Source organism: Labrus bergylta, chromosome 15 (assembly GCF_963930695.1).
Source record: "Labrus bergylta chromosome 15, fLabBer1.1, whole genome shotgun sequence".
NCBI lineage: Eukaryota > Metazoa > Chordata > Actinopteri > Labriformes > Labridae > Labrus > Labrus bergylta.
The window spans coordinates 12,931,781-12,954,612 of NC_089209.1; the positions used below are offsets into that span (position 1 = coordinate 12,931,781).

At 38.9% G+C, this 22,832-nt stretch overlaps 1 protein-coding gene across 1 annotated transcript in view; it reads right to left on the reverse strand.

The window, feature by feature from the left end:
- The window catches only part of fig4a (FIG4 phosphoinositide 5-phosphatase a), a 60,737-nt gene that overhangs the window by 14,932 nt on the left and 22,973 nt on the right, over positions 1-22,832 (reverse strand). The window contains exons 12-21 of the mRNA XM_020632878.3: positions 20,449-20,582; positions 19,903-20,019; positions 17,636-17,681; positions 17,010-17,158; positions 16,761-16,927; positions 11,945-12,083; positions 9,456-9,514; positions 8,521-8,668; positions 8,215-8,298; positions 4,384-4,582 (exon numbers count right to left, since the gene is read on the reverse strand). Coding sequence (XP_020488534.1) covers positions 4,384-4,582; positions 8,215-8,298; positions 8,521-8,668; positions 9,456-9,514; positions 11,945-12,083; positions 16,761-16,927; positions 17,010-17,158; positions 17,636-17,681; positions 19,903-20,019; positions 20,449-20,582 — 1,242 coding nt within the window. The remainder of the gene's footprint in view (positions 1-4,383; positions 4,583-8,214; positions 8,299-8,520; positions 8,669-9,455; positions 9,515-11,944; positions 12,084-16,760; positions 16,928-17,009; positions 17,159-17,635; positions 17,682-19,902; positions 20,020-20,448; positions 20,583-22,832) is intronic.

Sequence of the window (22,832 nt, forward strand, 5' to 3'; positions counted from 1 at the left end):
AGTACTTCTGATGGTCACTTTACATAGCAACCTCTGCCATCAGTGTGAGAATGGGAAGGTGTGACCTGCGGTGTAAAAGTGCTTTGAGTAGTCAGAAGACAAAGAAAAGAGCAATACAAGCTCTAGTCCATTTACCATGATATCTGACAATGAAATACATAAAACTCCTGTGATAGAGCAGCTTGACTGGAGAAATAACCAGCCAAAAAAACGACTTTTGACTGTGACCAGAATCTTACTTGGAACTATTTTTGTACGTCTACTTGATATTGAATCAGTCAATAAGTATTATTCATGTGTTACTAGAGAAAATAAAAGCACAAGCAGATAAAGTCACCCCACTACTTAAGATCTCATGATAGCTTGAAACAATCCTTGTTGTTGTTGTAGTTGTAGTAATCGAAACAGTCAAAACGTCATCGGTACCTCTTAATGCATTATGAAAGGCATTCCTAACTGGATGTCATTTCCTGCACTTGTTTCTCCATTTTGACACACTAACCTACCTGTGCTGCTAAATGAGCTCTTATTCAAAGCTGTTGGCAAAATCTGGGTCAATAGAGCAGTAAACATGTGACACCGTGGGCTTGGAATAGATCGAGGATGATAAGAGTCTGGGAATCTGTTAAACCTGTGCTGTACACTCTCTTTTTATATACAATAGTTTTTAAGACTATATAGTATAAGGTAAAGGTCGGATAGCCAAACAAAAAAAAAAGAAGATATTTAGTCTAGATTTGTTTCCCTCGTTCCGTTGGGCGATCAAACTTAAACTCTGCAAAAAGTGTAAAGTAGAAGGTGTTGCTCATAATGATTTACACAAGCATATTTTTTAGGTTTTCTGGCAGACAGAAATACTCTTGGTTTGTTTTCTCACAGTGTCCTCATCAACCTTGTGTCTAGCCACAGTAAGCGCCCGTTAATGACTAGTTGATGAATGTAGTGGAGCATTTGGCTGCCGTGGAGACAGATTTCTCAATTAGGGGTTTTTGGAGACAATCGCAATTTACAGATTCTGAATTTCTATCCATTTTTAAATCTGTAAATTGGCCGATGGACCAAATTTTTGTAAAGGGAGCTTATTGGTTACCCTTTGCAGTCTGTATATAATTGTCTTGTAGTATTTTTCCGCGGGCATCTGCTGTAGGCAGCAAAACAGTTTAGGTGGAGAGCTAATGGGGCAGAACAAACCAAAGCCAACATAATGCAATCCTTGAACCCATCAGCAGTATTCTGATCAAGATTAAGCTTTCATTAATGTCTACAAACAAGCATCTGCATGCGGCTAGCAATCAAAGGGCAGATATGCAGGGTGGGATGAGGTGTATGTGCAAACACAAATGCACAAATAAAAAGCATATATTTCCCCTTTTAAAGACTTAAAAAAAGATGTCCAAAGTCTAATTTTTAAGTACAACCCCAGCAGTGAATAAAAACAGAAAGGGATGATTTGCAAAACACTGCAACCCAATAGTGTATTGGGAATAGTAGAAACAACATATCAAGGTCGAATATTCTAAATGTTCAACCCTTCAAAAAACACCAGCAACACTTAAAATAAAGTTGGGTAAGGTCATATTTACCCCTCTGTTGCATCACTTTTTGAACATCATAAGTGTTTTTGGGACCGAGGAGACCCATTTCAGTACCTTTGAATGTAGAATATGGCACCTCTCCACCTACAAGACCAACTGCCATATTTTGGTCCGCACTGGGATTTCAACCGGCGACCAAAAGGCTGGTGTCTGGCTACGCATCACGTTTGCAGCAGGTCATAACAGCAAAAGGGTGCTCTACGAAGTACTAAAGATGCTTGTCATAAAGGGGTTGAATAATTTTGAGACTGCAGCAGGCACTAAAAGTGGCATTTTGTGTTGAACTTAGAGAAACCACTGATATTATTAGTTGTGTTGAGCTATGTAAATTGTGCTTTTTTGATTTGTTCATTACAAGCAGCTGAAAGTTTGTAAATTTAGCCAATAAACCTAATTTGCAATGGGGTTGAATAATTTTGATTGCAACTGTATGTCTTTGTTGTGTTGGCAGCATGGAGCAAGAAAGTCATGAATGGATACATGCAGAATAGAAATGCACTATATTGTATGTGAATAAAACTTTAAGTGTGTACAGTTTGAATTCAGTCAGTGTTGATCAGTTCAAACAGCATGAAAAGAAACCGCATGTCTTTCTCTGACACAAATGTTTTCATAAGAGATGATAGTTCTCAGAGGAAGTGTTCGTTATCTCAAAAGCAAGACTGAGAAACCATTTGGAATAATGACTTAAATGTCATATTTCAGCCACAATCTCCTTACCATTTTGAACCTTTGCCAAAGAAATCTCTCTCACTGGCCCTCACTTATTAAATGTACGTACGGCAGAAAAATGGGTGTACGGTCATTTCCACGCAAAGTTCGGCACTTATCAATTTGGACGTGAGCGGAGGGTACGCTCAAATCCAACAGCAGGTCTCAGTTCGTGTACGCACGTTTTCAACTCAGTGTGGACTTGCGCTGCAGCGAATCTGTCTGTGTCGGAGAATAATTAGATCATACTATAACAGTGCTTGTTAAGACGGACAGATAGAGGTTCCCAGATTTACTGTTAGATAAGATATCTCAAATGTATTTTATATTACGCTCCACCTCAAACGATCTCTGTAGGCTACTTTGCTTTTTAAATAATGTGGAGCAGCGCGAGCTGTCAGGTGATTTCTTTAGTTGTGTGTTTTATTTGATTATTTTTTGTTTGTTTAATCGATTTACTTTTAAGATTAAAGATTAGAGAGGCTACTTTCAGTAAATACATGTTAAACGTTCATGCGCACAGGAATATCACTGCAGAAAATACCGAGACAAATTAAAACAGAAAAACTAAAAACAGTTACTTTAGCAGGACAGACAAACTTCCAGAGATACTAAATACAACTTTTAGCCTCTGAAATATGAAATATTTAAGAATACAGAACATCAACATTATCATAACTAATCGGTATGTCCGGAGATTAAAATAATAAATACGCTGATGTGCCACATGCGTAATTGCGCACAGCAGACGCCCTGAGGCCAGATACTACATGTGACATAATAACGAATAAAAAAATCAGGGGGCTGTAAGACGGAGTAAGGACCTTCTTTTATGTAAGTGTTAAATTCTTATGTTTGGAAAGTAGGCTAATCGGATGAGAAGTGCACATTGCACAGCATTTGATCAAACACTTTATTCATGTGATGCAGGACGTTTCAGGTTTCTCTTCTCTTTTAAAGTCTCATAAATGGTGAGCTGCTAGTGCAGCCGACGTTATCCGACACAGATGCAGGTTCGCCTGCACCACTTGTGCCTGATATTGAGGCTGACTGATGAAGGAAGCCACTCGCTCCACGATCTGGGATAATTTCAGGTGGGGTACGACTGGCGTCCTCCGGTCCGCTCCGGGAGACACAACACTAGGCTACATTGTAGAAATCGTATGGTCTGACCAGGTTTTTTAAACTAAAAGTATTTTTAAAAAATTAGATTATAGCCTATATTATGTACGTTACATATCACGGATGTTATATATTTTTTATATTTAAAAACAACGCTGTTGAGATTTCCATGCAGGCGCATTTCTTCTGAAGCTCTTCAATCCTACATTTCAGGCTGCCAAACAACATAATGTTATTCCTCTTTACTTTTCTCTGTTATGGTGTCACTCAGGTCATATCTCGTTTCTCTTCTTTGCCGTATTAAGTATCTCTATGCCATAAACTCTGGGAGCGAGGACGGCTATATCTGTATATATAGGGGCGTGGTATTTAAATGACGATCGTTTCCAGCCGCCACACTTATCAACACCCGGTCTTGCGTACGCCGTGATCAGCCAGATACGCAAGTTCCATAGGTCCCACGTGGACTCTGTCGTACGATGATTTCTACACCCAAATCTGCTCTGGTTTCTACACCAGATTGATAAGTGAGGGCCAGTGAGTCTAAATAAGTAAACAGTGACTCCTCTTTCTGACGTACAAGAAAAACCATTGTTTCCTTCTTGGGGACTCAGAAGATCAGTATGACACACTCAAATTGGAATGGGAAATACTTTGTTACCTAAAAATACAAGCCAGTGACATCAAGACACAATTCACTTTAATGATATTTTCCAGAGTACCTTAAGGGGATTACACAAGCTTGACTCAGAGGAGCTCATCTAGACAGTTTTGTGTCATATTAATAAACAACAGGGCTATGAAGTAAGACAAATTTAGATTTTGTTTTTAATTTTAATCTTCACACATTGTATTTGTATTTCAAATCTAATCTCATTTTTTATAGTTTTGTCATGTTTCCCTGGTTTGAATATTTGTCTTTTAACATGTGGATTCATCATGAGTGTTTCCATACCTCTTGTGTGCGATTGCTGTCCCCGGACTCTGTTAGCAGTTTGATTGGGGTGGAGCGCTGGGACACGGAGCCGTCATCGTCGCGGTCCTCCTCGGAGTCGTCCTCTGAGGAGCTGCTGATGGCCTCCTCACTCGGGGGAGGAGGTGCGCTGGCTGCTGTCTTCCTCTGCAGCAACGTCTCCTCCTTATTGCTCTTGTTGCTTCCAAAAGAAATGATAAAACGTACTAATTAACACATGAACACTGACAGATAGCTTAGCATGCAATCAGTTAAAAAGCCTGTCACATGATCAAATTGATAATCGCAAATAATCACATTTTTAATCGCATGCTTGAAATTCCATTATTTCGCATCTAAAAATCAGAATAGTTAGGCGGCCTATGAATGGATTATTTAATACTGATGGACACTTTACATAACAGCCTCTACCATCAGTGTGTGCATGGGTAGGTGTGACCAGCGGTGCACAAGGGCTTTAAGTAGTCAGAACGATGGAAAAGCGCTATTCAAGTTCGATTTACCATTTTACTGTCTTAAGATGAGAGTACTTTACTTGCCGTTTGAATTCAAGTCTGCTTTTATTTTGACTAAAGTATAGACCTTCAGGTAGATTGAAGATTACGATATGATACGACACGATATGATGCGATACGATACAGTAGGACACAATATGATACGACACGATATGATGCAATACGATACAATACAATATGATCCCATACGACACGATACGATATGATACTATATAACACGATACAATATAGTACGATGATAGGATACAATACGACACAATATGATGCAATATGACACGATACAATATGATACGGTACAATATGATGCGATACGATACAACACAATACGATACAATAGGATACGATACGACACGATGCAATATGATACGATATGATATGATACTATATAACATGATACAATATGGTACGATATGACATGATAAAACACGATACACTTTATTGTTCCCTTGGAGAATTTAGTCTTGGACTCAAAAGTGCTGCCACTAGAATCAATAAATAAAAAACTATAGAAAAACACAAACACATCCACCATGCATTATTTTTAATAAGATTTTTTTTTTTTATTATAAGATTGGGATTGAGAGTGTTTTAAAGACTAGATAGCACATGATAAGGAAAGCGCTTTTTATGCTTCGGCTGCTACTCCCTTAAGAAACCTGACTGATAACTGTAGGACACACTGAAGTGCCTCTTTTTATTCCTCAAGTGTACACTGGCAAAGAAAAGGCTGGCTGAGTCACTGCCTGTTGAGAACGTTCCGGAGATAAAATGATATTCTCCATCAGTCCATACTTCTCCCTAGTCCATGTGATGGCTTCTGCAAGTGGAGCCAGAATGTGCCTCATTGTCCCTGCAGCTTGGTTTTTAATAGACAGCTCTAGTAAGTGCCCACTTACCAATGCTGTTGTGAAAGCTAGATGCTGTCTTACTTTTCATTTGAGGGTGTTAGAGTTGTAAATGCTCTGATACAAGTTTTTCCATCCCAAATACTTGTTCTGGATCTAGACTTCAGTGTTGTCCAAAAACCTAGAACCCCTTCGATACTGATTTGAAAAATACACATAATGGTGGAAAACAATTATTCTCTACTAGCACCAGAATGTTGTTATTTGTCACATGATGATTAATCGAAAACCAAGTGATTATTTGGGGGCTAATAAATTACAGTACTGGATCTGAGAGTTGCGTACTTAGATACATGATACCACAATTTAGACTGTAGTGGAGGTCAATACCAAGTTAAATCACACAGACATGATTAAGATCCACTTTAAAATCCCAGGGTCCAGTCCCTACAGAGATCTCAGGTTCCCTTTCATGTAATCAGGAACAATTTTCCATGGAGCTCCTGAGCTCTCTTGGGCTCCCTCTGTTTGTCCTTATCCTTCTTCTAAATCTCCCTCTATCCCATTTTCAAGCTGAGCACAGTTTCTGCAAATGGTTGTTCATTATGGACCTTGTTTTTGCCCAACATTTTAACCTGTAATAAGGAAGTTTTTTCTTGCCAATTTGACTTTGCTAAATGTAGCTTTGTGCTCCTGATGGATTAACGTTGGGTCTTTTTTTAACATAACAATGAATAAGGTAATTTACCTGCTTTTTGTAAAGTGTTTTGAGATAACATTAGTTATGGATTGGCGGCGGCGCTATACAAACAAAGATTGATGGATATAATTCCATAAGATTATGTTTTATATGAGGAAATATTGAGGAGAGCCGAACCTCAAAGTAATGCCTAATAGTAATTTTATGATAGTTCTGGGTTATACTAGAAGAGGAACTACTATAAGCAAGAAAAAAAGGCTTTTTCTAATAATCTGGGTATTCTCAGTCAAATCACAGCTCGTTGCTTTTATGGTGCTCTTATTTTGTAATGTCAGAACAATCTTGCAACAAAACTTTTTCTTTGGAATATTAAAGTTCTGTGTTACCGAACGTTCCATAACATATACAGTAATATCTTATTTCTTTGTCTGTGAAGAGACACTAGTGATTTTATGAGCTGATGAGATCACAGACACCTGGCTTGTTGTTCTTGGGTTGATACCAAGCATGACAAGATGATTAAGGAGATCTGAAAGAACTACAATTTACAAAAACCAGGGAGAACCAGCCGATTCTCCAGCTTCAAGACGTCTGAAGAGAGAGGACTGTGTGCATTTCTCTGCTCACCATGTTGCTATTGTGAGCTGGCAATGGCAGGTGACTCAGAGGAAGGATGAATGATTGAACTTGAATGACTGAATGTAGAGATGTGCTGTGTGTTCACATTTGTGTCCACGTGCTGGTTTTTTTTTATATATTTATTTTGGACTGTCGTTCTATCACACCTGGAGCAGCGTGCAGTCATTTAGCAAAGTGCTACTGGGAAACAAGAAGAAAAAAAATAACCTCAAATTAAACACACAAAAAAAGGCAGCCAGATTATCTCTTTATGTTTTTGTTTTTTTCAGGGCTAATGTGTGTGACTGGGAGGTGCACAAACCATTATCACGTTTTTTTCTGTGGAGGCTAAATTAAAACCTTGTGTTGTGTGATTCATTCAAAATGTCAACTGGAACACTGCACTTCACCCAGAGATGGCCTTAAGCATCTGGAGACCCATTTCAAGAGCTGATAAGAGAATCATCAAAAAGTACTTTGGTAGTAGTCAAGTTATTTGTAATGGTTGTTTATGCAATCTCTAAAAGTAATAGTTAGAATTGATGTTACAGATGTTCATGGATAATAATGAAGATGCAGTTCATAGATACAGAACGATGCCTGTGGAAAAGGTTTTTGGATTGATTAGATTTTAAATCGTAAATGATCGTAAATTTAGATCGTAAATGGAGCTACTTCAGTCTCATGTTCATAGTGTGCTGTCGCCTTTTTAGTTGCACTGACACTGTATGAACCCTCAATGGTCGATTGATTAGGGTGAAGTGGACCCAAAGAAAACTAAGGACCGGTTCATGAAAGTTAATGTGGACCCACATAAGGAAAGAACAATCTTTGAAGGAAAACGTTGAAACATACAAACAGAACATTAGAGTGGCCGTGTGAGGTGCATTAGAGGTCATGCTGTGCTGCAATAATATGCACTTACGACGGATTATATGAACACACACACACACACACACACACACACACACACACACACAACAGAGACAAGAGAGACAGGAACAGAAGCTTGTTTTTGGTTAACTGAGAACATATTGTAAAAAGATGTGCACAAGGGCATGCTGACATTGGTTTAATTAGAGGATAATAAAAAAAACACTATTAAGCACATGTACAAAGGCTAACATGATCTCACCCAAGCACTGATTTTCCCGTTTCCTCCGGTTTGCGGACCGTGAATGGGCTCGGATCCACTCCGACCGTCTTGGGCATAAATTCCCTTCATGACCACAAAAAGAGAAGGACATCCATTAGCTGTGATCCTTCAGCACCATCCCAATAACAACATCATAATAAAAACTTTGGTACAGTATATTGTGTTTCAAATCGTCATAATCTGGGGCAACTCAGCAACGTCAACACTGCAGAAAAAGTGAACTTGAACAAAATCTTTGATTGTGAATCCAATTGTCTTCAGGGATTTATATGTTTGTGTGTTCACCTTGCAGAGTTAGTCATGGCGATGCAGAATGTGTCATCAAAGGAGGTGAGTTCATATGGTTTGAAGAATTCAGTGTAGATGTCAATGCTCTCATCGAAGCGGTTCACCCTCTTCACTTTGACCTTCTTCATGGTGTCCTCACAGGGGACTGCAGCCACACAAGAGAACAGAAGTCACGAGCAAAACCAAATATTAACAAGACATTATTACACGTTTAACAAGTATAAGACAAGACGCATGTTGTCAGCGCATTAAAAAAAAAGACCAACTGTAAGGGTTAAAGATATCAAGCATTCCCTTCGCACCCACTGCCTGATAAAGCATAGTCCTCCAAGTCATAAAGCTCAAATTAATGTACATAGACAGTTAAAATCACAGCAATAAGCCACAACCTTACATTGGGTTCCATGCTTTTTCACTATTCAAAAAAATGACCACTGTGGAATATTCTGAAAGCCTCAAATTAATCGTTTGCAGCTGAAAGGACTGTTCAATTTGCTTGTGTTTGAATAATACAATGCCAAGCTGTTTAGGCTTTTTTCAAGTAAACAAAAGTTAAACTGTTGTCCCTTTTCATAACCACCGAGTACATTTGTACCACCATGTCAAAATGTAATTTGAAATGACTAAATCCATGCAAACTACTGACATTACTATTAGCTCCAACTGTATTTTTTTTCTTCTCAAGAAATTATAGTTTGTTTATATGCAAGGCTATAATGATGATGTGATCAACAGTATACCTGCTAAACATGCTACATGTTAGCAGTTAGCTGGAATCACTGTCTTAAGCATTGACATAAAACCTACGACTCCACAGACCAAAGTTATGGAAGTTATAAATCTCTGAGAAACAGGCATACACTGTTCACTTTTCTATGTCCCTGTTACAAGTTGAGGACATTTTTTTTTTAAAGAATATATTGAGTGGGTACCTTCATCATAGGGCACAGGAAGGTATGACAGGATTCCTTTTGACCACCATAAAGTGTAGCTGGAAACAGAGAGACACAAACGTATTTGTCACATATTATGAAAAATACACGTTACAATGTTTTTCTAACACTAACATGTGTCTCTAGCCTGTCGAGAAACCCGCCAATTATGTTAAAAGTCCATCCTCTCCATCTTTTGTCTGCTCCACTTTTCAGAAAATGTGTGCTCAAACAGGCTGTTTGGAGATTTCCCCTTCACGACATCACAAAGGGCAGTATCCCCTCCCCCAGGTGGGTGGCACGCTCACATCTAGGTGTTTGTTCTGTCCTCTGTGTCGGCCTTCTGACTGTAAACAATAGGACATGGAGCGAGAAAGCCCGAGCCAACCAAACCCTTCAAGAGAGGGGCGTGGTCAGACACAGCTCATTTGCATTTAAAGCTATACACACAGAAACAGCCTGTTCTGAGCAGGGCTTAAATATTGGGGTTTATAGGCTTTATAAAATACAGGATCAGAGTGGATTTATAAAGATAAACGTCACACATGTTTTGGGGACCTTAGAGACCTATTTAAACTGGGTGAAAAAGGAGGAGAATATGTGACCTTTAAAACCTTGCAGAAACTTTTCACTGACTGTTTCAACGTTCTGCAGTCGACACTTTCTCATATTTCATCATATTTCTCATCATTTCACATAACCTAGATATGAAAATGGATTGTTTGGACCACCTACTGTAAGCCTCCTGAACACATCAGCCTTTTATTCAATATAACTCATTTGAGTGAAGGCACTGATAATTACTCAGCATGTGGTGCACTACTAAGGTGACTTTTAGAAAAAAAAGCCCAGTGTGTGGCTTTCTCAATTGAATTCAGTTTACTTCATGCTAATTTCTTTGGAATAATGGATGACCTACCTTTGCCCATTGTGGCTACATAAACTAGTGGCATGTAGCAGATAACTGGGTCAACTTTTTATGTAAGCATGAGGACAAAAAAGAGTGAACAACTTGCAAAGACGTAAACTCCCACGCGTTTGTACCCAAATGGGCAGAAACACAGTACAGCGGAGAAAAGTAAGAATGGAACACAAAAGTCAGAATAATGAGAAAAGATAGATATCCTGATAGATACGTTATGACACACATATGTGACAAACAATCCAATCCATTGGTCCCCATATATGCATGATACATTGACAGTAAATTGAACAATGTTGTTGAGTGAATTAGACTTATATTTGTATAACCCATTGTCAGCAGCATGTCATATTCATGTCTAAGGTAAATTACACAATATCACACAGGAGGAGTGATGTACTGATAATCAGCATGCCTGTGATATTAAACTGTTCTACAAAAAGCATACAATAGTGAAAGTAGTAAACTACAACAGATTATTGTCTATGCTCTTCCAACTTAAACAGTTCCACAACTTGACATGCATTTGTATGTTTGAATGCATTATGCAACCAGAAATAGTAAGAGTCTGTTATATAATTCAGAGGTACCAGCTTTAATTAGGTGAGACATTTACTGTCAGCTGTACGGTTCATTGACTGTATTCAGAAAATCTGGTTTAGGTGGAGTGATACACGTAAAATATGTTCCAATCCAGCGGTATCATCCATCGAAGGACCCAGACTCTGAGTACACTGCTCAGGCCTAACTGAAGTGAGATTGTCTGGTCTACAGAGGATTTCCTGTTTGTATCACTAGCTCTATCCGACCTCACATCTCTGTTACATACCGTAGGGCAGTTCCGGGTGCCAAACATCTTTGACAGCATTTATTTATTTTTTTAAACATTTCTATTTTTTCGACTGAGTCTTAATAACATACATTTAAAAGACTATAACTCGTCTGCTTGGAAATCGGCCATCTCCTTTGAATTGGTAGGCAATGAATAGCAGGACATGTTGGACCACGAAGGATGCCCCCGTAAAACCACTGTTTACAGAAAAGTGGCTGCAGAAATGTGGCCCTCGTATTGGGCAGGAAGTGGCAAACAAACCTGAGCAGTGCCAAACACATAATTACACCTCAAGGTCACATATCTGTGACCCTTCCCCAGGTAAAAAGGAGGTTTAATAGCAGCCATTTGAACACAAAAGCATTTAGAGAAAGCGTTCATCCATACACACGTGAACAGCCTCAGCACCAGTTGGAGACGTGTACATCCTGAGCTGATAAAAAAGAAACTCTTTATAGGCAGCAGAACAAGTGCTGATCGGTGAGAGCGACTTCCAACGGAGCTATTCGATCAACACAAAAACGAACACACAACACACATTCAAATCATCAAGAGCAACTGACAGAGGTATTGAATGTGTGTGTGTGTGTTTTAAAGTCACATCAATTTCTTGGTGCCGGTGTGTTTGTGTGTGTGTTTGTGTGTGTGTTTGTGTGTTTGTGTGTTTGTGTGTTTGTGTGTTTGTGTGTTTGTGTGTTTGTGTGTTTGTGTGTTTGTGTGTGTGTGTGTGTTTACCTGCGTCTGTCTTGGGGGAGCGCCATGGAGTTTCTCTGGTGCAGATAGAAGTCAGTGGGCAGCTCCCAAAGGTGCGGCTTGGACTCAGACGGCTGGTAGACCTGAAGAAACAGGTTGATGGCGTCCTGTCTGTCAGCATCTAAAGGAGCAAGATGGACACAGATTTAAAAAAAAAAAAGTGAAATTCTAAAGGCATAACTTAGGCTCCAAGGGCAGGTTGAGGGGAGTAATTTGTTGAGGGGTTTGTCCATTTTAGATTTCTTTAACACATAAGGGTCTATCTGAGTAATTTTTGCATCAAGAAAGAATACAAAAATACTTTAAGTTGAAACAATGATTCAATAAATCCTCTACTCTCTCAACAGATGATTCATCTTCAGCTGCATGGATAAACAATTCTTGACTTTAGTCAGATTCCTGATGTTCACATATGTTCCCATTAGGGCTGTCAAACAATTGAAATGTTTAATCCAGATTAATCGCATGTTTGAAATTCCATTATTTTGTATTTAAAAATAGAAATTGTAATGCTTTTATTTTGAATGTTTGTACTGTCTTGAGCTGAGAGCACTTTACTTGCTGTTTGAATTCTGCTTTTATTTTGAAATAAAGTAAGACCCTTCTGGTATATTGAAGGTTACGACATTAACTTAACCACAGGAAAAGCTAAAATGAACGGTAAAAGTGTGAAATGTTTGATGTCATGAGGATGTCACTTTTGACTTGTCGAATAAGCCGCCAAGAAGTTTTTAAAGTGAAATGAGACATTCTACTCCATCACTGTGACTACAGGGAGACACTGCGGAGGCTTATCTATGGTGCGCCTAAAGGGACAAAAAGGGCATGCGATTAATCGCCACAAAAAAAAATGATTCAATCATTTATGACCTTCATTAATTGTGATTAACTAAATAATGCTGACAGCCCTAGATTCCATACATACATGTTAATACACTTGATCAACCAAATTTGTATGCGTCCTGTTGTCACCAATCTCCCTTTGTTTTCCTGCAGCATCTGAAAATCCCTCATGGAATCATCGCATTTCCCTGATTAATATGTATTTATTGTTATATACATTTTTTGCCTTTAATATTTATTATTTGTGTTGTGGTTGATTTCTATCTACATTACGTGGGTGTGTCTCAATGTGCAGGTGCTTTAAATTGTGCTCTGTCATTTTAACTGTTGAATATAATTTGAAAAATGGAAGTGTTTTGTCCGGCTAAGTGAGCTTACAAGTTCATCAGCTTGGAGTCCCTGCCACTGAAAACCAGTGAAGTAAACTCCCCTCAAATCCCCTCTTGATTATAACCTACATTTGAAAGTCCATGAAACACTTTACCTGACCAGTAACAACTCTCTGAACTACCTCACTGGAACGTGTTTGTCTTTGGGAGCATGCTCAGATAATCTCTGTGAGTGTTTGTGTGTTCAGCATGTGGCACGTGTTTTGCATGATGCCCAGTTCGGTGCCATTTAATCCTTCCCCCAACTGTGAGGCCCCGTGTGTACAGCTCCAATAGTCACGTTGGATAATTACAAACTAAATAGGCTCCTATTAGAGTCTGCAACCAAGACTTTTATTTTGGTCATTTTCAGCCAGAGATTCATTCAATACATGATGAGAGAAGAGTTATGGATATTATGTGAACATTATTATGATTTTTAAATAAAATGCATGCAGTGAAGAATTGTCAACAGGTATGTTTTGTTTGATCCCACTTGCCCTCCTTTCAATGGTCTCATGTTTGTAAGTCAGAGAGAAGCTGTCAGAGATTCAAAAGTTAACACAATTCCCTGTGGAAGGATGATTGGATTGTATCTATGGATTAAGTAGAGAAATTAAACTGAAAATGTTGATTATGAGTTTAAATGAAAACAACAAATGCCTATCACACTTCTTGAATGACATTTGCAAAACCAGGTTATTTTTTTCAGATCAAGAAAACAAACTTAACAGACTTGGTGTTTTCTTCAGATAGTCCTTGGTGGTGAAAAACCACAGAAGCAAGGCTTACATGGTGCATGTACGAGTTTAGGAATGTTTAAAAAAAGAATTGGTATCAAATCTGATACAGAAGATAAAAACTGATACTTTTAAAGACCGTTTTTTCAAGTCACGTATTGTTTTCCACTATCGCTAGTAGAATGTTGATTTAGTTGAATTACTTCACTGGTTAAAAAAAAAAGACAGTGTACTTAAAGGCAGTGAGGCTCTGAGCTAATGCTAATGCTAACAAGATCATTATAAAATGCCAACATTCACGTTTAAGTTTACTGTAATAACTATCTAATATAAATAACAACAATATTACACATCTATGTGTTTTTATATTAGTGCTAAATATAAAGTACTGCTGAATCTGATCATGTTGATTAAGATAGTTTGGGCACGATTCAAAGTTTTCGGCCAAATTAAAATTGCAATAATCGTATTAATTTTAACATAAATACTTTTTTACCTACTGCAATTGCACTTTATAACGACTCCCCTTTAAGAAAGGACAGAAGACATTTAAACTTTTAAACTTAAGCCTGAGTTGCATATATCATATATCAAACTATATTGTGGGCTCATGTTTTTTTGTATGGGTGGGATATGTATGTATATACGTGTTGTGTTGTGTGTTTGTATGTATGCTGGCTGCTGGAACACCTAAATTTCCCTGCTGGGATGAATAAAGTATATCTTATCTTATCTTAAACCACCAAACATAAATTTCAATGTGACAAGAGAGATGTGACTGAAGGCTCATGAATAGCTTGTGTCTCAGATATTTCATGGAAATACAGTCATGGATAAGAAGATGAAAATGGTTGTGTGTACCAGGCTGACATCAGGCACTAGTTTCTTGTAGCTTTTTACTTTTCTTTGCCCTCATATATTCTCTTGATGTCTTTGTAAGAGTACAGGAGCACAGGTGAGCAACTGGGGAACCAACTTCTTCCTCAACCATTCCGGATCGTGAAACAGGGTTGAGTCATTGCGGTACCAAGATTGAAGTTGGAGGGGTATCTAGTACTTGTGGCCATTTGATCTGTGTGTGTGTGCCCTACATTACAATATACGGACTATACGGGATTAAGGCACACAAAGTAGGTCAAAGAGAACTGCACTATTACACCAGATTTACTTTATCTCTGGCTCTACAAATGCTACCCTTTGATGGGGCACATGTACTTGTGTGTTCTGAAAACTTGTGTACACCTATTAAGATACCTACAAGGGTGTCATTCAAAACGAAGTTCAAACGACAGCAACTTTTTCAAGCATTGAGAAATGAGACCTCAGCTGAAGCTCCTTCTAACAACAATATCTTATTAGGATCTTTAAAAAAAAATAGCCTATTCCAGGCACCTTTGTATCACATATTTTGGATTACTTATGAGGTAAAATATGACAGTATAATGTTTAAAATTTCTGCTGATCTTAAAAGATGGACTGTGATCCCCATCCTCCTATTTTATTTTTAAACTCTTCCTTTTATACCACCAACAAATAGTATTACAATTTAAGATCCTCTTATCTAAAGCATTTGGAGATGTCCATGTTTCAGATATTAAAGTTTTACAGATGTCTAAACAACTGGGATGGTGGGAACTCCCTACTCTGAGGCACTTACTGTATGGTTAGCCTTTCAGTGAAGGGCTCTGACCATCAGGATTTCAGACAGGGTGGATACAAGGTGACTTCAGATTGAGAAGTTCACCTGTTGTCAATTCCTCTGAGGAAACATTCATTTTACTGAGGATAAAACCATGGAAGAGACCCTTGTTAGGTGGTCCAAACACACTCTTTCCTTAGTAACATATCAACAAGATCAAGTATTGCTTAAAGGGATACTTTGCCATTGAAACATGAATCTGTATTGACATTGGGTCATATATGTAGTAGAAATGCTGGTGCCTTCTTGGCTGAGAAAAGGCAGAAAGTGTCTTTTTGGCCTTTGTGGATGAAAGACACCAAATCCCAGAATGCACAGAACCGCAGGCCACTCCCACTAAGGTCAGTTTTACAGACATATTTACTTCAACCATAGACTGTAAATATTACAACTTCAACACATAAGGCCGTTTCCTCAACTGATTCTGAGAACTCTTCCAGAGCGAATTGGTATCTTGGAAATTCCTGGCAGAAAACAGACTCTATGTCTGTGTTCATAGGCAAACAGTGAGAGCACCGACACTACCAGTCCGCCCCGGCTCCTTGTCCTCACTGACGCCGACATGCTGGCCTTGGGGGGAGAATGAGGGCGAGATGCACGACCATTCAAAAATACTACCAGGTTTCTAATGATACAAAGATTAATGCAAATGGAAATCCCTTTAACTAAAAAATGTTATATATGCAATGGGATATAAAAGATGAAGAAATCTAAGCCTCAGTTCTGTCCACCAGGTTTTGAAAGGACAGGAATTGAAAACATTTCAACAATTAGGATTTTAAGAATAAAACCTGGAAAGATCAGATTTATTTCCGGATAACAAACTGGACCCCACACACACGCACGCACGCACGCACGCACGCACGCACGCACGCACGCACGCACGCACGCACGCACTTGTTTATAACATGGATACAGGAATGGGGATGGGATGGGTTGTTAAGGTTGCAAAATTTGATCAAGTACTTGTTATAGTTGCTGATGTGTGTGTCATCTGTTTGTTTACATGACTTTTTCGTGGTTGCTATTGTTACAGTTTTTTCTATCCGCATTGACATAAACTGAAAAAGGAAAGCAGGTTTTGAAAGATAAGATATAAACGACACATACTGTCCTGCATTTCTGCAGTCAGTGTCTGTGTAACTCACCAGAGAAAGCATTGCTGTAGTATCGCGACAGTGTCTGCATGATGTCCTTGGAGTGTTGTGTCCAGGGAGCGATCTTGCGGTAGGTTTTGACCCTGTGGACCAGCTGGGAGCCGCCGTACTGCAGCGACAGTGTGTCTCCATGGTCCTCATAAAGCTCCTCAAACAGCCTGTCACACACACACAGTTGAATTATGTCCCTAAAGTGTCAATTTTGCCTTTTTTGTTTTTTTGTTTTTATTTTTGCTTTACCTCACACAATCAGTGTCAAACTGGAGTTTGGGCTTGTCAATCATTCCCAGTGCGTAAAGCTGATAGGCCAGGGCACACTTTCCCACCATGAACTGGGCGGTGTTGGTCCGATCGAGACAGTCCACGCAGTTTGTCCGCAACACACCGGTCTACAACAACAAAAGACACAATAAGCTCACTGAAACCACTTGTTTCCCAGAGTGAGAAAAAAACCTACATTGAGAGGCAATTGGTGGCATCACAACATGTATATATACCTTCTGTAGGTGGTGGCAATTAAATGAGGGCAAACAGCTTAGATAACTCTAAACAGATCATCGTATACATGTTCAGGGTTTTCATGACAACACTGAAAAACCTCTCATTATCACCCGAATGCCTAGTTGTTTCAGAATGCTATGAATGCTGAGCTCCTTATCAATAAACGTTATGGACAAAAGGCGTTTCCTATCAAACGGAAATGATTGGGTTTAAGTACCCTTTATGACAGACGTCACTCATATTTTTTGCCTTTTCCTATGTTAAAACCTCCAATTGAGTCTCTAATTTGAGATTAATATTTGATACCTTCCAAAAAACTAAATAACAACGAGAGGTTAGCTAAACCTGTGTGCCTTGAGGCTTACCTGCACGTGTCCACTGGCTATGACATGTCCACCTAAATCTCCCCACCTGAAAAGAAAAATGAATCATTTAATTCAACTGAGAGAAAAACACACATTAAACGGACTAAAGCATTAAAGTGGCACATGGCAAACCCTGCTAATGTTCAGGCCTTTTTTTCTCACTTTTTCCTGCATCATGTGGTGTGATATGAGCTGTTTATATATAGTACCATATATAGTGCCGACAGTCAAACATAGTGAGGCCTATTAGAGCCACAAGTACAGTGAAATACATCGGCTCACAATTTCCAAACAGATCACATTTCCCATCCTGATTTATATGGTGTACATCAGAGAAGGCAAACGCCCCTTTATAAAAGAACAAATCATTCAAATTCATTAGCATTTCGCTTTTTATCCCCTGGTTACGGCCGCAAACTTCCTGGTGTCATGGTCTAAGTGAATGACACGCCCCCCTTGCACGCAAGTTAAGGATTTTTCAGTTATATTTATGGTCTTGCTCTTGTCTTGGTCTCGCCCTGCCTTGGTCTTGAGTCTGTCTCGATCCCTAAATGTGTTGGTCTTGTCTTGGTCTCGATTCCTAAATGTCTTGGTCTTGTCTTGGTCTCGATTCCTAAATGTCTTGGTCTTGTCTTGGTCTCGATTCCTAAATGTCTTGGTCTTGTCTTGATCCCTAAATGTCTTGGTCTTGATCCCTAAATGTCTTGGTCTTGATCCCTAAATGTCTTGGTCTTGATCCCTAAATGTCTTGGTCTTGTCTTGGTCTCGATTCCTAAATGTCTTGGTCTTGTCTTGGTCTCGATTCCTAAATGTCTTGGTCTTGTCTTGTCTTGGTCTTGGTCTTGGTCTTGTCTTGGTCTTGATCCCTAAATGTCTTGGTCTTGATCCCTAAATGTCTTGGTCTTGATCCCTAAATGTCTTGGTCTTGTCTTGATCCCTAAATGTCTTGGTCTTGATCCCTAAATGTCTTGGTCTTGTCTTGATCCCTAAATGTCTTGGTCTTGTCTTGGTCTCGATCCCGAAATGTCTTGGTCTTGTCTCAGTCTTGGAGCTGGTATGTCTCTGTCTCGGTTAGTGTGGTCTTGACTACAACACTAGGTCTTGCACAAAACCCCCTTCATGACGAAGCGTTATTGCTGCCGATAAGGCAACATTTTGTAATCTTTTAACAGATCACTGCTAGCTATTTACCTCATTCTTATTAAAGCTATGCTACGCTAAGTGGCAGTTGGTTAACGTTTTTAACAAAGCATACAGGTCAAAGACTGGCACCGCGTGGTATTCTCATCCACCTCAAAGCAAAAAATGGGGAATCAGTGTTTTTTTGCCAAAATGTTGAACTAATCATTTCATGGCATTGGTTTCAGGTTTCTGATGTTTGTGGACGGGTCAAACTATCAGATACAGAGCATGGTCCATGTCTGTCTTTAGCTTCTGTTCTTTTTAGTTCTTTACTCCCATTTCAGTCCGATACTTTCACTTATCACTCACTTTGATTTTAAAGTGCATCTGAAAAAAAAGCAGCTGCAACATAAGAGTAAAGGTTCGAAGGAAAAACACACTAGTTGTGGAAAAGCTGATTTTAAACAACTGGATCTCATTGGTGTTTGTACTAAAACACCTCTGTGATCATAATCAAAGCATGAAAATGTCCTAGGAGAGAAGAGACTGGTATATGAGATACTATATACACTGAAGTACATCTATTGAACATGAAGGCTGATTGAGACTTTTGTTTTGTGTGCATTTCACTGCACATGTGCCTGAGTGAGAAGCAGGAGTGTAGAACAAAGAATGCATTGGTTCTAACTAATGGAGGGTGATGAATACTGGCTATGGTGTGGTCGTTGGGTTATGTAACAGAAACATAATGTTGGGTGAAAGAGATTAAGACACGCCGACAATGGAAGAGCCAAGCGTTAAGTGCATGGACGGCAATCTACTCAGCTCATTAGCAGGAAACTCTCACAGAGGCAGCAGCCATTGGGCATAATTTCCATTAAGAATTTATATCGGGAGGGTTTTCGAAATTAGGCAGTGTCGATAAATGTATGATTCTGAATATGTATGATCAGAAAAAATTATAATGTAGCCTTCCATAAGTAGACAAAAAGTCTGATATGCAAATGCAGGGATGATGGTGGTGTGGCCGAGCGCATGGTTTGCATGGTTTGCATGGTTTCCCCCACTTTTCCTTCCGTCACTGCTGCACATTCTCTTATTAACTTCTTATTTCAACACTTCCAATAGCTAAAAGTGTGTCTCACCTGTCATCTGGTCTGAGGGTGTGACAGTAGAAGTCGGGCCGATTAATGAAGAAACCTGTCCGCTTCACTACGTTTTCTGCTATCATGCTCAGACGGTCCAGAACATTGCACAGCTTACTAAAATACAGAAAAGAGAATGGATTAAAGAAGTATTTGCTCAAGAAATAGACGCAGTAGTATGTTGTGTTTTTTGCATCTGTAGCTGAGTTTAAATTGTTGACAATACATACAATATTTGGCTTTTGTAATGTGTCACATACACAAACATATTAAGGACAAGTTCTGGGGTTACCTTATAGAGCTTTCACACAAAAAGCCAAAGTACAATAAGACATTTCACACAGCCAACTCATTATTTCCAATAGAGAGAGCAGCTTTGGTCTTCTGGGTGGCACATAGAATTTACAATTTATTGTAGAGAAAATTTTTGTGTCATTAGTCAGTGTTCTGTGGTTTGACCGCTTAACATATACGGTAATCTGCTGTTTGTGCCGCACATGCTGCATTATGTCCCATTTTGAATCTGAGCTAACTACACAGGCAAACCTCTTAGTGTAGCGTGCCATGTCCCAGGCGATGTAGTCGATCCAGTTTTCTGGAGGGAGGAACTGATTCAGGTTGGTCACAGCCGGGTAAAGCTCTTCACTAAGAATCTTCTCGTGTTTCCTCTTTTCTCGTTTCTGAAGAAGAGACACACGCATATCAAACGCATGACCATGAACTAACAAAACCTTATTCTAATGCCTCTGTGTGCTGTTATAACAGACATCCAAACACATACTGTGTAGTTATACATGAGACACATGCAGTTTTCTTTGATGTATTTGCAATGATCCATTCAGGTATTATCCACAGTGCCCTCAGAGAAGAATAAAAGCTTCAAGAGACAATTAAGTGGATCCATATGCATTAGAACATGAATAAGAATGGGTACATGAAATAGATGGGGGAAATATAATAAGAGATGAAGCTCTGCAGGGAATGTGTAGATTGTAAGGTGCAAAGAGGTGGACTAAGGCACAAAATAGCTTTTGCATTAAGAATCCTATTGCAGTCAAAAAGTCTGACAGACCTTACTGCTGCATGGTTGAGGGAAATCTTTTTCAATTTTTCTACATACTGTATGTCACACAAAGTCACTGTTGTATTGTTTAACTGCTAAATTAAAGCATTACCCTGCTGAAGTAAAACTGGCAAGTTAGCAAGCAAGAAAAGTTCTTATTTTCATTATTATAAAGCATCTTTCCATCGATCAAAAAAAAGATTTGTGTTTTTAAAGGAGAGAACACAAAATGAGACTGTTAATTAGATCAAACTAAACTAATTAACCATTTAAAAAAAAAAAAAAGCATGGACGTAGACTCAGTGATGACACCCATTGGCTGAAGGGTAGCTTTGAAGCCCAACGGTGGCGGCCGCCATTTTGGAAATGCTATCCCACATTAAGTTTCAGTCAACCTAGCAACAGGCAAAGAGATGGAGCTGAGGTGGGCTTTAAACCTCCTGGTAAACAGCTACAACACTACCTGTCAGTCAGATCAACCACTGCCCTAATTATGCATAACTCTTAGCCTTTTTTTTTTTTTAAATCATCCCCTGTACAGTGTGTGAACTATTTAGGAAAATTTTATTTTTTGAAACAGGCTGTAAACACATTTCTTTCATCTGTAAAAATGAGCAGTTTTGATATGGGTGTTATTTGTGACTTCCGGGGCTTTTGCAGCCAGCCTCATATGGACACAAGAGAAGCTGGATATTTTTTGCACTTCTGCCTTGGTTTCATTTTTCAACTCTAGAGGTTGTCACTTGATTTACAAATGTTCTGGGAGTGCACCATGGTGCATCCATTCCATGTAAGATTTCAGGAGATATTGGGAAGTTTGGCTTGGTTCCAATCTGCCCATACATTCATGCTCTTGTCTGAGGAAAGGTTTAATATTTCATCATAATGTATGAGCACATGTTAGGAATAATGAATGCTTTGGGAAGGGCATTGGAGATATTGGGTAAATTTTTGCAAAATGTTAAAGAGGCAATATGTAACTTAAATTGTCACATGCTATCAAAACCTAATCCATAGAGTCAAATTATTCATTGCAAGGAAAATTAATAAAACATATTTACATACTCTTTGTCTGCCTCTTGGACCTGTACTCCATCATGTTATGTCTCAATGCGCATATTCAGCCAGCCACTAATTATGCCTTCTTCTTTTTTTTTTTGGACTGATCAACCACAGTGATAATCGGCTTGGATGCATCATTGAGCAGATACTGCACGTCTCCATACAAACATTCAGCAGAGCAACACAGCATCAAATTATCAACACATTTTCACACAGTGCACACACTCACACTGTCTAAGCACATATATAAAAGACTAGAAACACATTTATTCAGAGAAGTGCACATGTTCTGTTCACAGGTTCAATGCCCAGAGTGATAATCACTGCTAATGTACAAAGGTGCTGTTGCAGATCACAATTTATAACATGAAATCAAACAGCCACACATGCACATGTACAAACACGAGGGGGCTGGCCGTGAACGTTTAAATGGAGGGAATGAGCTCCAATTATTCAGATGGGTGATTTTGCACAGTAAATGGGTGTGTTTAATTAATTCTTTTCAGCTTTTCTTTCCATCCTTACACCTCTTTCTTTTGTTTGTTTTGCTTTTTAGTTACTGATATTAAAGACATGATTTTCTTCATGAGTGAATCCTGTCCTAAAAAAAAAAGAAATGAATCATATTCTATATATTAAAAAGTAGCTACAGTATTTAGGGAGTACCCTTATTTGCTGGCATGAGAAATTGATTCACATGCTTTGCCATGTGCGCTCTTACTTTTTCCTTTTCGATAAACACTAAGAAAAATGAGGCAACCCATGACAAAACCACACACCCGTCCTGGGGGTTACAACACCAAGC